Source organism: Protopterus annectens, chromosome 2.part1 (assembly GCF_019279795.1).
Source record: "Protopterus annectens isolate FY-2018-M chromosome 2.part1, PAN1.0, whole genome shotgun sequence".
Lineage (NCBI taxonomy): Eukaryota > Metazoa > Chordata > Ceratodontiformes > Protopteridae > Protopterus > Protopterus annectens.
In genome coordinates, this window is record NC_056729.1 from 645887400 (window position 1) to 645902582 (window position 15183).

The window sequence follows — 15183 nt, forward strand, 5'->3', positions numbered from 1 at the left end:
CTGATGAGGTATTTTCGCAGCTCTCCACCCTTACCTCTATTGCTAACTCCTCCATGAGGCTGATTTCTTACGCAGCAGATGGAGCAAGCAGGGCGGCTGCAGCAGGGATCTCTCTCAGGAGACATTCCTGGATGCGTCTATGCAGTTTTACGGAATCATTCAAGTCTTCCTTTATCAATGTCCCCTTTGATGGTTCATCCCTTTTTGGACCTCAGGTAAAAGAGACCTTGACCAGGTGTGAGCAGGAAGGGAAAACCTTATCTGCTGTTGGAGTCCATTTCTCCCTTCCTTCCAGACCCTATCCCAGGGGTCAAACAGGAGGGAAAATGTGGTTCCGTAAATCCCAAAAAGGTTTCCCTCAAGCACAGGCTCAACCCTCCCCTAGAGGCAGAGGGGGAGGTTATAATGGAAGGTGCCATGCTCGTGACAGAGGGGGTCCACAACACCAGGATGATAGAGACGCTTTCTCTGATCGACCTTTTCATTGCCCCTGAGAGGTTGCCCGACTGTCAGTCTCTGGAGGCAGTCGGGGGTCGTCTCTCACTGTACCCAAACGCCTGGCTACAAATTTCTCAAAATCGATGTGTACAAAATATAATTTCCAGAGGTTACCTCATTCCCTTTGTTTCCGATCCCCGTACAAGTTGGTCTTCACCAGATGTACCACCCAATCACATAGACACCGTGCAACATTAGAGGTTATCTCGTTGCTGCAAAGAGTCATCCAAGAAGTCCCCACAGAGCAAATAGGATCCGGAACTCACGATTCTTTTTAGTTCCAAAAAAGAACGGGGACTGGAGATCAATCCTAGATCTCAGCAAGCTAAACAAGTCTGTAAAAAAAATCGAAGTTCCGTATGATCACTCTGCAGTCAATTTTTCCGTTTATCAGAAAAGACAGTTGGATGTGCTCCATAGATCTTCAGGAAGCGTACTACCATATCAAAATGGACAGGCGCTCCAGAAGACCCCTACGCTTTCGGCTGGGAGCCAGTCATTTTCAGTTTCAAACACTGCCCTTTGGCCTCACTACAGCCCCCAGAGTATTCACCCAAATGTATGGCGGTGGTCACGGCTCACCTGAGACGTCAGAGATTCCGGGTGTTTCAGTACTTAGACGACTGGCTCTTCACTGCTACCACCATACACCAACTAATCCGAGCCAGGGACAAGAATCTATCCTTGTGCGCCAGATTAGAAATTACAGTAAATGTAAAGAAATCTGCCTTATCTCCATCGCAGCTTATTGTCTTCTTAGGCTCAGACATAGACTCAACCACCATGACAACAAAACTGACACCAGAAAGGATAGAATCATTGCACAGCCAAGTCAGATTCTTGCTGACCAAAGACAAAGTACAGGCCAGGATAGTTCTTCAAGTTATTGGGACTGTGACGTCCACCATTCTTTTACTTCCCCTAGCCCATCTGCACATGAGAGTGCTTCAGTGGCTACTATTTGCCCAGTGGTCAATGCAGGATCTACCCTTGTCCCACCAAATACTCATTACGAACTCCTGCAAGAAGGATCTAACATGGTGGTTACATACAGATCAGCTTTATCTAGGTTGTCCCCTTCTTCTCCCTCAACAAAATGCATTCTTGACCACGGACGCTTTCCAGATAGGGTGGGGGGGCATTATCTGGCAGGATCACAAGAATCACTTGCACATAAATATTCTGGGGATGAGAGCAGTGTTATACGCGTTGCAAGCACTTCACAGTTCTCTTCCATCTGGGACAATTGCAATTCAATCAGACAACATGTCTGTAGTGTGGTACATAAACAAGCAAGGGGGAACCAAGTCTTACCCACTTTGTCGAGTTGCACAAAGAGTATGGAAATGGGCGATGGACTCTCAACGTTTTCTGGTAGCAATGCACATTCTGGGGAAATCCAGTGTGATAGCAGACAAACTGAGTCGAGCAATTCTGATGCCTCACGAGTGGTCCCTGAAAACAGAAGTTGCAGAAGACTTTTTCTGCAAATGGGGCCACCATTGCTGCAATCTATTCGCCACGTACATGAACGCCAAATGCAGCAACTACTTTGCCCTCATTCCCCATCCGGGGATGTCACCCAGTGATGCTCTAGTCCACAATTGGCCTCCGGGACTTTATGCTTTTCCACCCTTCCTCTCATACCCATAGTGATTCAGAAAGCAAAACTGTTGGAGTACCGTGATCCTCATTGCTCCTTACTGACCTTGCCAAGTCTGGTTCCCCCTCCTGTGGCCTTATCTCTTGGAGGAACTGTGGATTCTGGAACCATCTCCTGACCTCCTGATTCACCAATCCGGACAGTTCCATCCTACTATCCAAACCCTGAAATTGATAGCATGACTGCTCCAGTTCCAAGAATAGACAGGTGTATGTCCCTTTTATCCTACTGTTAAACACATACTCATTTCTTCCCACAAACCTTCCACCAGGAAATTATACTGCAGCAAATGGAAAAGGTTTTCCATTTGGGCAGCTAAACAAGGCATAGATCCCTAGTCAGCCCCCATAGAGTCTATCCTGTCCTTTCTCGCATATATTTTTCAAGAAGGAGCTGCAGCTGCTACCATTAGAGTTCAGTTGGCTGCCATCTCAAATTATCATTTTGGGAACATGGGAAATTCTATTATGTCCCACTGGGACTTAAACGTAGTTCTGACCTCATTGATTTCTCCACCATTTGAACAGTCTTCATCCAACTTGAAATTGTTGTCTTGGAAGACATTGTTCTTAGTAGCTATAACATCTGCTAGGAGGGTTTCAGCATTGCAAGCTCTGACCATTCGACCCCCATATGTTATATTCCATAAGGATAGCGTCTCCCTAAGAACTAAATCCTTCTTTCCTCCCTAAGGTATGCTCAGAACATAATCTAAACACAACTATTGAATTACCAGTATTCTTCCCCAGTTACAGTAATAAATCAGAATACAGACTGCATCAACTAGATGTCCATAGAATTCTACGATTTTGCTTGCACAGGACTAAAGATTTCAGGAAATCGGATCAGTTGTTTGTTTCCTTCTCAGACAAAAACAAAGGCTTGCCCATTTCCAAAGTAACTGTCTAAATGGCTTTCAGACTGCATTTAATTTTCTTACAAAAGTGTTGGGGAAAAAATTGCCTGCTAAGGTAAGAGGCCATTCAACTAGAGCAGTATCAGCCTCATGCGCCTTCAAATCCAAGCTTCCAATTGATACCATTTGTGCAACAGCTACATGGGCAAGACCTCATACCTTTGTCACTCATTATAAATTAGATTTGGCCTCCCGGGACAGGTCATCCTTTGAGTCCACTGTGCTTAACAGTCTCTTTGCTTGAGCCACCCAGGGTAAAGGTGTTGGAGACGCTGTTCCATCCAGCAAGAATTATGGCGAGATAGGACTACATAACTTTAAGAAGTTATGTACTTACCATAACATTCCATGTTTGTAGTCCATCTCACCTACATTCTTGTGTCCCACCCTCCTTCCCCCTTCCAGTATCCTGGAGGAACTGGTGGGCTATCCATTATGCTGTCTGACCTTGTTATAGTTGTCTGTCCACATGCCATGGATAGTAAAACAAAATGCTTTTGTTATATGTACATAGTTATTGATAGTATAATCACTGTTATGTATTTAGTTACTTTCTTGCAAACAAGATCTGGGGAATTGCCATGGTGCACTATGGGATAGAGGATAGCCTCAAGCCAGTAAAAGCTCTCGAGCTTTAGTATCAGCCGAGTCAGAGTCGAGGTTCGACTATGGACCCATCCAGCAAGAATGTAGGTGAGATGGACTGCAAACATGCAACATTATGGTAAATACGTAACTTCTCATTTCTAAAGTGCAGTTTTCATAAATATTAATTTTATGTGAAACATTTCTGCATTTTATGCTGTACTTTTATGTAAAGGTATTGATTCTGTGGAGCTTCTCCCTGGGCCAGCACTGAAAATGGACTTCCCTGTCAACAAAAACAGATAAAAAAAATTAAAAAGTTCGGACGCCATTCATTTTGCTGAGTGTTTATTTGCTTGACAGTTTGAAGTACAGTGTTTTTTACCAATGCATGACTTATTAAATGGGTTTGGTGCTGAACATTTAGTTTTAATAAAAGAGGTAAGTAGATCTGTGTGTGTGTGTGTGTGTGTGTGTGTGTGTGTGTGTGTGTGTGTGTGTGTGTGTGTGTGTGTGTGTGTGCATGTGCTTGCAGGTTAGGGTGAGAGTAAGGGCTAGCAAAGAGGATAGGTTTATTTGTAATGTGTGCATTTGTATATGTGTAGTGTGTGAATGTCTTGTGTTACAGGTCCTGTTAAGCAAAGTTTTTTTTTTTTTGGAAGGTAAGGTACAGGGTTGGGTTTAGAGGCAGGTAAAAAGGTAGGGCTAGCATGCATAAGTAAGTTGGATGATGAAGCCCCCTGCCAGTCCTTACTCATGCATGCTAACCCTAACCTCAACCCTTCTGACAAAAAAGGCCTTTCAATAACAATATTACTGTTCAAAGTTTGATGGTAGTGTCAGGCTTATGTTTTCAGTTAAACTGATTGAAAAAAGAAACTGTATTGTTTGTTTTTGTTTTCTTTTCAGATTAGTTTAATGTAAGGTCTGAGTTTCTTTCTTTATTATTAATAGAGATATATTGTGCCATTTGAGATGTTTTCCTTTGAGATTAATGAGTACATTAGTTCCAGTTTTACTCTTGATTCTCTGTTTTTAGAGGTAGCACCCCTGGCTGCCTTTCCAGTTTTAGTTTCTCAGTTTTCTGACCTTTTCTTGCAGAGCTTTAACATACAGGACAACGCCTCATTTATCCAGTCTTGTTGAATTGCATTTATTGTACAGCCACATTTATTTTGTAAAAGTATGTGCTGGCTTTCTCATTAGTATCGTTCTTTAGTTTTTGAAGCAGAGTTCTTTTTTCTTGGCATCACTTACTGTCTGATACACTTGCTTATCCTCTTGCCTTTATTACGCATTGTACCTCACAGTTTCACAAAATGTTACCAGAGTTATGGCAAAGAAATTTCATAGCATGCAACCTGTTGTGTTGCAAAGCTGTGGTGTAACCTCAACAAATTTTTTTCTTTTCCAGAGCAATCTTTTTTTAAGTGCCACAAGGGCCCACTTTCATTGCTAGACCAAATCTCTGTATAGGCACAATGTTTTTTCTTGTTATGAGTACATCAGCTCCTCATTTTTAACAGCTGTCTGCTCTGGAAGACATGCTCTTATTAATTTATTTTAGTATTCATACTTTTCATACGTTTTGTCATTACTGCTGTTTACTAAGGTGAAGCAGTTTCAGGAGAACACCCAGTCGAATTCATTGCTGTGTAAAGTTTCACTATTTCTATCTGATTTCTACACACTGCACATCATAGTCACTGGGATTACACTTTCGCCAAACAGCTCATTCAAATTCATCAGTACTTCCAAAATAGACTTTTTTTGTCAACGCGTTACCCTTTCCTGGCACAATATTCTTTTTTCGTATTTGGGCACAGGGATATCTACTGCTGCAGAAATTGGACTGGGTTTGTACTTGTGAAGAACGATTCAAACAACCTAGAACACTTATTTCATTTTACATTCCCTCAGGTCAACACTGTTTAAGCTTCAGTTCAAACCACACTGAGCAGTCAGCATTTCCAGCGCACACCAATCAGAGTTGTTTGACTTTCTCAGAAAACCATTTCCCAAGAGTTGTGTTGAAAAATTTCTCAGAATGTTTCTTTCACCAACATTCTTGAACACAGATACTTGTGGCACAACAGAATTTTCCAACACATTTCTTTAACCAGTAAAGCAAATTCATTATATGCAGCTTTTTAAAATAACCATTCATCACTGTCATAAAGTTGGTGGAAGCACTCAGCAGTGTTTGTCATAATACCAACATTTCTGTTATACCTCGTTCAGCATTGTCCAGTACCTGTTATTTTCACTTTCTCTTAGAGTCCAGTTTGTTTCTGACTTGCTGTCTGCTTTGGGCGTGGGAGGAACAAGCATGAGGACTCTGTTTAGAACAGCTTAACAGTCAGGTGCTCCACTGACGGCTACTTTCCTATGTGGGTCAGGGAACAATTCAAGAAAAGCATTTTTCACATTCTGTAGCAATGAGTTGTATTCTGTCTGTTGAAACCACAAGAGTAGCATTTTAATGGGGGGCATAACTCTAGTCAACACTTATACTGCCAGGCATTCAGTGGAATGAGTGGAATGAGTTTAACTGGCATATAGTGGATTGTATTCAGTATATAAGGTAATAAGATAAAAGAATGCTTTAATAAGCAGAACAGACAAAACATAAGTAAATGACTTGCAGTCAGGTATAAGCATATATATTGCCGGTTATTACAGTTTTTCTCCTGTGTAGTATATTTTTCCTATGGAATATTTTCCCAGGCTGCACACTTACTCTGCATCTTATACCAACCTTTCCTAAGGTTGATAATATTTGCACCCAAATAAATAGGGATTAATAAATTCTCTTCTGTACTGCAGCCCCTAGAGGGTACATCTGCAAACTTCCTTAAGATGTCAAAACTAGGACTCTTTCCTGCTAAAACACTGAGTGCATTTTACACTCTGAGAACTGCTGCTGTTAAACAGTTACCATGGTTTTCTTTTATATCTCAGGGAAGCACTTATATTTCCTGTCAACTGTATGCCCTCTTCTGTAAGCCACTGCAGCTTGTGTATAAGTCACAGAAGAATTCCCGGACTTAATAGTCACTATATCACAGTATGTACACATGTATATGTGGTACATTGATGAACATGTGCATGTGTGTGTCTGATGGATGGATGCCTGTTTTAGAGGGCAGTCATTTTGAAATGGCACCAGTATCTTTCTGTAGATTCATTTAGGTAGCAAGTAAGATACTGTTTAGTTATATACTTTGATTATACAATGGAACTATACCGTGCTATGTGTATAACAATGCATTGTAGATTTAATTATGTTAATTACACAAATGTACTGTGAATTAATGTTTGTATGCTGCATTATGGATTATAACCAGTTTACCTAGTGTGCACTAATCTGAGTGTACTTGAGTACAAGCATGCAGTTATAGGATGCACTTTAATATGACCTTGCCAAAAGTAGTGCAGAATTAAACGTGTTTGTTTTTTTTTTCTTCATAAACATATATGTCTTAAGATTTGTATATGCAGTATATATTAATCAGTTATTTTACCTGCTTAGGTCAGGAAAATGGCTTGATCAAAGTCGAGAACGGGATCTCTCCAAAAGCCAAGAAACTCAAATCACCTTAATGCCCGCATGTTTCTCCTACATGTACAGTGGGAATTATATACGGAAGAAAAGGTTTCTTTCCAGGGCAGTGACTTGCCTACTAATGGACAGAGGACTTTCAGATGTGCAATCTTTCACACCACTCTTAAAGCCTTCTTGTTGAGGCACTGCTTGGTAATGAACAAAGCAGTTACTTAAGGACCATCCTCATCCCATTCTGAAAGAATCTTACCAACAGAACAAAGAAAATAACTGAAATCACTGTTAAAAATATTTTTCTATGCAATTCTTTCTTTGGAGTAGCCTGTTCCTTCTCAGTGTTATGCATTTAGTTATTTCTGTTGCCTTTCCTTTATTGAACCAGGTTCAGTGTTGGTTCCAAAGCTTAGTTGCTGTTGGCAGTATGTGGAAAGGTATGACCGCTAATGACAGTATTTTTGCAATATGCTCTTTATATCTCTGAGAGTCAGCACTGCTATGATATTATGCTGAATTGGTTTGGAGAGGTGTGATCAATCCTTCAACACTTAAGTGCAAACTGTTCTTCTTTAGCCAGCTGGTGCAACGTCTCAATCCGTTTCCAGTTCCAGATGTGCATCAGACCAGTAGTGACTGATGGTGACTGCAGTGCTACAGATGATTAGCTATGAAATTCCTGATGCAACCTGCTCCAGTTTCACAATATCAGCAGAGTGAGAGGTTAAACAAAAGCACTAACCCATTTGCTGTGGTGCATAGTCGCACACTGTTGCATATTTGCCTTGCTTTCTGATTTCATAATGCCCACAACATAAAGCAATCATATTTAATTGCTGTTGAGCCGACACATTTTGCGAATTACAACTGATGCATTCGCAGCAAGTTAGAACATCTCAGTTTCAGATTTCTTGACATTTTAAATGTTAAAGCAGTTTATAAAATATTAACAGAGATGGTGAGATAGCTTCATATTTCAAGAGCATTGCTGCTGCTTCATTCTTGTAGAGATGTAGGCGTACCAGTACAGATACACAGCTAACATACTGTAAAGCTATCCAATTCTGTGATTGCCATGCATTATGAAGGTGGCCAAACTACCAAATAGACTTGTACATGCCATATATCAGACTGCCAGTATATTTTTTTGTAAATGTTTATCATAATTGTGTATTCTGTTTAATAAATTGAACAGGATCCAGCATATAGTATTTTAAGAATGATTTAGTAAGTAATTATGTGTGCAGTATAAACCCACATATTTATGTACATGAATACAAATGACAAACTGAGAGTCAAACTTGATATATATTATGTACCCGATTACTTTCATAAATCACTCATATATTAGGTACCCGTATACTTACATAAATGTAAGGTATATTGCAGATGCATATGGTCAAGTACTGTACAGGCGAATGAAAATGCAGCTTTCATAATTGCATTCACGTGATTCTAAGCACATTAGCACCTCTTCAGATTTGTGTCACATGTAGCTGGCTTCATATATTTGCACCTGTAAGCTTTTTAACAATTCCAGTAGAAATATTTTGGCATCTTATAGAGCCACAACATTTTGTTAGTGGTTTGGATACGTTGTAACCTAACATAAGAATGTTTAGGAACACTGTGATTAGACTTTGACCACAACCTGCCAGACTAAATTTACTTTGATAGTATGTATAGCAACTGCAGGTTGAATTAATCATAAATTGCTGCGAGGATTCCTTCTCTGGATTGTCATGTCCCTTCAGCAGTAGACACTGGAAATCCTACATGGTGGGCTGTGGTCATCTGTCATGTGTGTCTGTGGGTGAGGTTTGGGTACAGACCACATGCCACAGTGAACACTGGTGTCTTACACAGAGTCAGCAGAAGGGAGCAGAGCATTCTTTGTTTCAAGGAACAGTTAAATATTTTTCCTCTACATTCATAGGTGCCAAAAAATTACCATTTTACTCATCCAGCATATATGGCTGTTCACATGCCATTTTTCTGTAATAGTCATTCTCATTTTATCATGTCTCCCTGTTAAATGCACACATTGATTAGGAACCCTTAGTCTGAATATGCTTCATTTCTTCAGTATTGAATTTTAACTTCATATTTGCACTTCCAGCTCACTATATTACAGTGTACCAAAGATCCAAAGACCAATATTTTGGGTGCTGCCTAATCTCAGAGATGGACTTGCAGTTCTGCTTGCAGTGGTCTGTATCTCATAAACGGTGCATGTTGTGAGACAATGTGCATGAAAGATAATTCTGCTGTGTGAATGGAGTGAGTCTGTCAATTTTGATAGTAGACAGCCACATTTCTGCTCCTGTGAGCCCTTCTCTTTACTTTGAACTACTACCACATCTTTTATAGCATCTTGTTGAAAGGGCTGTTTGCTTGCTGTCTTCAGTGAGAGCTTATGTAGCAAGCCATCTTGGTCATTGCTGTCCTCTGTGTGTCATGGCCAGCCTCAAGTACGTGTTATGAGATCTACACTGTTAACTAAGGTAAGGCATTGTCAAGGCCATGTCAGTGGTCCATGGTACTCCTGAGGAGTGCACTTCCTGAGAGGGAAAACGTAGCTATGAGATGTGTTCAGGTGGCAGTCTCACACACTTGCTGTGAAGTATGTCTTTATATTACAAAGAAAATTAAAATGCTGTGAAGATTCCATTTTCAAACTGCACTGACCTGCTCTCACAGTCTGCTTTGGCAAAGTGGCAAAACACACACACACATACACAAAACTATTCCATAACAATACACAATTCTTGGTTTTGGTGGTGGAACACACCCAGTACCACCTCCAAAAATCCATATCTTTATGTACACACACACACACACACACACACACACACACACACACACACACACACACACACACACACACACACACACACACACACACACACTCTTGTAAGATTCTCTCTACTCATACTTGCATTCAAACATTGAGTCCATAATTCTTTTCATTTTAAAGGGGGTAAGAATCTCTCCCTTCCCACTATCTCACAAGTATGTGTGTATGTGCATGTGAGAATGTGTAGATAAATTTAAGATACACACAGATATATACATATACTTGTATATTCTTACACAAAAGCACAATCCTTCTTTAGACCCCCCAGGCCAAAAACATGCATGCACTACTGTAATGTAATCTGCATTGCATAAGCAAGGAGCAGTTATCTTTTAGACCTGACTCCAGAGCACAGTCCTTTTGATTTAATAGCTGATGCTGTCTGTACATGTTTTCATTTGAAGTTACAATTAACTTTTCTACAACAAAATAACTGCAAGAATGTTCAGAATATTAATAGAATACAGACTAGTTATGACATGATCACTTTTCCTCTCCATCTTAAACTACAAGTGGGTGTTCCATGTACATTAATAGCTTTGAGTTTTGATCTTCCCCCACAAAGCTATGATATTCCATTGCAGCATCCTTGTTGGTTTTCCATTTGCCAAAGCAGCAGTCTTCTCAGTCACTGCCCACTTTATTCCCTAGAATGACGGAGGAAGAGTGAGTTGATTCATGCATAACATACAGTAGCAATACCAAATGAAATGGTGCTAATAAAACATTCTGTACACTATGGGGCATTATGTTTGGTTTATATTTAATCTCTACACAGTGAAGTGGCTTTTATTTTTGTAATTCTTGTTTAAAAACCTTTGATTTGTGTGGGCCTTTCCATTCATGCAAGGCTACCTTCTGTATGTACAGCATGGGCTAGTTTATTGTAATGAACAGGGTAAGCACCTACAATGTAGTGCAAGCACAGTTTTCTAGGGACATGGGAAATACCATAAATCTTCATGTTATCAAGCAATCTGTTTTTCATTCTGTTGCATGTTTAGGAGAGAGTACCCAGTGCAAATGTGTTTTTCTTTCCAAGTATTTTATGTATGTATTTACCAGAACTCATTTAGTAGCTGATCTTGTTTTAATTTTTTTCTTTGTCTACCTGTGTCAAGTTAAATACTGCATCATGAATTTCTCATTTACTGAACAGTGTAAAGCCCAAGAGCAGTCCACAAATAAACACATTTCACTATGCACCACCTGGAATGTCTCTGCACTTGATCACAGAGAGAGAATGTTACGTGAGTGGTAGGGAGTGTACACCAACTTCTACAAGTTTTGTCTTTACTTTGAGGTGCAGGTTCCTCTGTGTTGCACAGAAGCCACGTAAACTGTTTTGCTGAAATTTTTACCAGATTATACTGCATGCATTTTGTTTAGTAGCAAGTTTATGAAGTTGAACAGTCAGTACTCTAGTTTTGTACTGTTACATATTACAATTTTACAAAGGGTTGTACATGTAGAGGGGTGAAATTCCTCTTTAAAAAACTGCTATTAATATAATATTTAGGAGTATTTTACTTGTGTACGTTTATTTAGAATGCTGTTGACCAACAGGTATGACTGTACGTATGACTTAATAAATTATCACCAAGAGAAGAAAGTCCAACACACATCCCATATTCCCACATTAGTTTGCTTTTGGCCTCTTCTATTTTGAAGAAAGTCAACGTACGTGGAAGAAATAGCTTCAGTGCTTACAGGGATAAAACCCTAACTGAGACCTGAAGCTGATTAGTGGCTTCAGGTCCTGATGGAGCTGGCAGTGGAGAAAGAGCGTGAACATTCTGGGGATGTGGTTGGTGGTTTGAGCCAACCATACACTAATGATTTCTGAGAGGAGTGGCAGTGATGTAAATTTGCAGATCTGGGGTGGACTTGAGGCTCAGCAAGTCATCCCCTGTTGGTGGCTTTTATCATGGGTGTGCAGAAATGTGAACTCACATGGAAGGCATTGTGGACCTCCACGGTGACATGGATTACACATCCCTCTGCCCAGAGTTAGACTTCGGGCCTTTGCAAACATCCTCACTGCTGTGATGTAGAAAAGGGCACAAAGAACTCTCATGAATGACTGAAAGTCCATAAATTAAATAGACAATTCACTTGATGACATACAGAAAAGACAGTGCATTTTACTTATGACCCACTCTTCCACTCCTGCCAGAGTGAGAACTAAATGAAAACATCAGTCATCTACCCGTTCTATACGTAAATCATCTGAGAATTTTTATCTCAGATGATGCTTCATCCACTAATGATATGGATGTTGAATTCCTTCAAATGTCTACTTCTTCCAAAAGCATTAGTATATATTTTAACATTCCTTTAGAAAACATTGGAGGAGTGGATGAAAACATAAGAAACAATGCAAGAGTTCTTCAAGCTGATGAACAGTTAGACGTAGAGGGGTCTATGAGGTCATTAAATAAGGTATAAACTTTGTTCAATCTGTTTTTGTTTCATAAGTACATATGGCTCTGGATGCAATAACATTTTGCAGGAAGTTAAATCTTAAAGCCTTTTTAAGGGTAGGGCTGTTTCTGAAACAAGTGATTTGCTGTTTAGATTTAGACAATGCAGGTTTTGCCCCTCTCCCAATACATGTATTTTGTCTTTTGAAAAGGCATTGCTCAGAGACTTACATTTTTCCCCTAGTGAGTTCTATTACAAAAATACATAATTTAGCATTCAAAAAAGATGCTGTATTTCAAATTTGTGGAATAGTAGGGACGTAGTTTGCTCTGCTGTTAAAGAAGAAGAGGTGGTAGTTTGGGATGATTTTCCAGGCTATAAAAGTGAGGCAGATATGCAATTAACAGATGACAGGTTTTATAAGAAGATTTTTGATCCCACTCCAAGTTCAAACATAGACTGATGCCTTTTAAACATTGGTGGTAAAAAAGGAATTGTTAGTAAGCATACATCTAAGGAACTCATGGTAAATAACCCCAAATCACAATATTTTGTCATGCTTCCTATAATACTCAAGTAACCTGTTAATCCCCCAGGTAGACCAATTGCATCTAGTCAGGAATCTTACACAGAACCACTATCAGAATTTTTTGAATAAATACTTAAAGCCATTATTGGATAGTGTGCATTCTGGTATTAAGGACACTACACAGAACTTAACAATTAGTTCAAGGTATACATATTAAAGATGTTTTTTTTAATATGTACTTAGATCTTAAATGCTATTTACTAGCATAGTCAGTTGAGCTGGAATCCAAGCTTCAGAATAGTAGTTGCACAAAATGGATTAATATAGTGCTGGGTTTAACACATTTTTATTTCGTTTGATAGAACAGTTTAACAAAAAAATATATTTTATTTCAACCACAACTATAAGAGCATCCTTTGCTCCCAATTGTGACAAACATCTTATGGGCTGTCATCAACAGATTTTCATTTATGATAAAGTAAGATTATCTTTATGCTATGGATATGTAGCATAGATATTTAGATTGTTGGCTTATCTGGCCTCATGTATTACAGATTTACTGGAGTTTATGCAATATTTAAATAAAAAATGGGGCCTACAGTTTTCATTTGAATATCAGGCTTATTCTGTATAACACAAATTACCTTTGAGACCAGTATCAGTAGCTTCATCATTAAGATCAGAAGATCCACCAAGTTTCACAGAAATGGAAGTCGACTGAAGAATGAGGACATTTTTGAGGACACAGATCTTAGAATCCTCCCAGTACCCTTCACCAGATGAGGTGTAGAAACAGCTCCATTGATCCTGCACCTGCCCACTACTTGGATGGTTGGATATACTGCTCCAACTCCTGGAATTGCGCCTGTGCTCTAATGTATAGCCAGTTTACACTAAAAGTTTTAAAAGCAAAGTGTCTTCCCTCAAGACTGCATCTACCTTTACTGATGCTGCTCCAACTCCTTGGATTATGCCTGTGCTCTATTGTATAGCCAGTTTACACTAAAAGTATGTTATAAGCTCATACCACAAAGTATTCTTCCTTTGTCTACTGTATAGGATACTGCATACCACTGAGATCCCCTCCCACATACTCATCTGTTTAGAAACCTTGCCTTTGTCTCTCTGCCATCTATAAGTTAGTCACTCTCTCTTAGTTAATTGTACTCTTTTTGTCTTTCTGTTTGTGGTTTCCTTTTAACTGTTTTTATCTTACTGCAAATACCTGTATATACCTCGCCATTACATCTCTTCCTTCTCTGTCTACACCTCCCCACCTCTTCTACTTACCTGCTGACTCTCGCTGTCTGCTCCTTACTCTTCCTGGCCCATCCTGCTCCATTTCGCCCTCGCTATGCTCGGGCTCACTTCACTCCTCTCCCACCCACCCCATATCATTTCCTTTATACCTAACCAACTAATCCCTTCCTCCCCTAACTCCACCCCTTCCTGTCTGCTAAAACATTCTAAACACCTTACCCTCCCCTACTTATCACTTCATAGTTAAGTCTGCTGTAAATCCTCCTCCTTTCTACATATCCCCTACTCCCCCTACAGGTTGTTTCACTTACATTTTACTTCAACTCTCTAACAGGTCCAACAACTTACTTTTCCTAGTCCCTTACCCACTCCATCCCAATCCTACTTCCCCACCTTAGGCCATGGCTTTTGCAACCCGCACTGTTTTCCTCTTACCTCCATTACTTCTCCTTCTCATTCTTACATCTGGTACTACTCCATTACCACTTGTCCATAGAGATCCCACTAATCCCCATACTAACTGCTTCTCATCTCTGCAGTACTGTATTGCAATCTCCTCCTCTATCTTTTCCATGAACATCCCACTGCCTAAACTCAAACTTCCTCTCCCTCACTCAATAGCATCAAAAAACAAGACTAAGTACTTGACTTACAACCCATTTAATTTCAAACTTTACCAACTTCATGTAGCCCAACTTCTATCACAAGACATGCATCCAAATCCTGTGCCCATCCATCACCCCACCATGCGTAAGTCTACCTCTCCCAACTTAATAAACTCATCCCCTCCTAACGAACATATTTCCTTTTACTGTATGAATGCCCATAGTATCCTAAACAAAGTTAGTGAAATCCATGCCTGGATAGCCTTCCACACCCCTGATGTCATCAC

The 15183-nt window shown here is 39.8% G+C and overlaps 1 protein-coding gene across 1 annotated transcript in view; it reads left to right on the plus strand.

Annotated features, from left to right (window-relative positions):
* Positions 1-11286, plus strand: part of TRAM2 (translocation associated membrane protein 2) — an 895653-nt gene extending 884367 nt beyond the window's left edge. Inside the window, exon 11 of the mRNA XM_044062384.1 lies at positions 7195-11286. Within this exon, the coding sequence (XP_043918319.1) occupies positions 7195-7265 (71 nt within the window). The 3' untranslated portion in view covers positions 7266-11286. The remainder of the gene's footprint in view (positions 1-7194) is intronic.
* The last annotated feature ends 3897 nt before the right edge of the window (positions 11287-15183 follow it).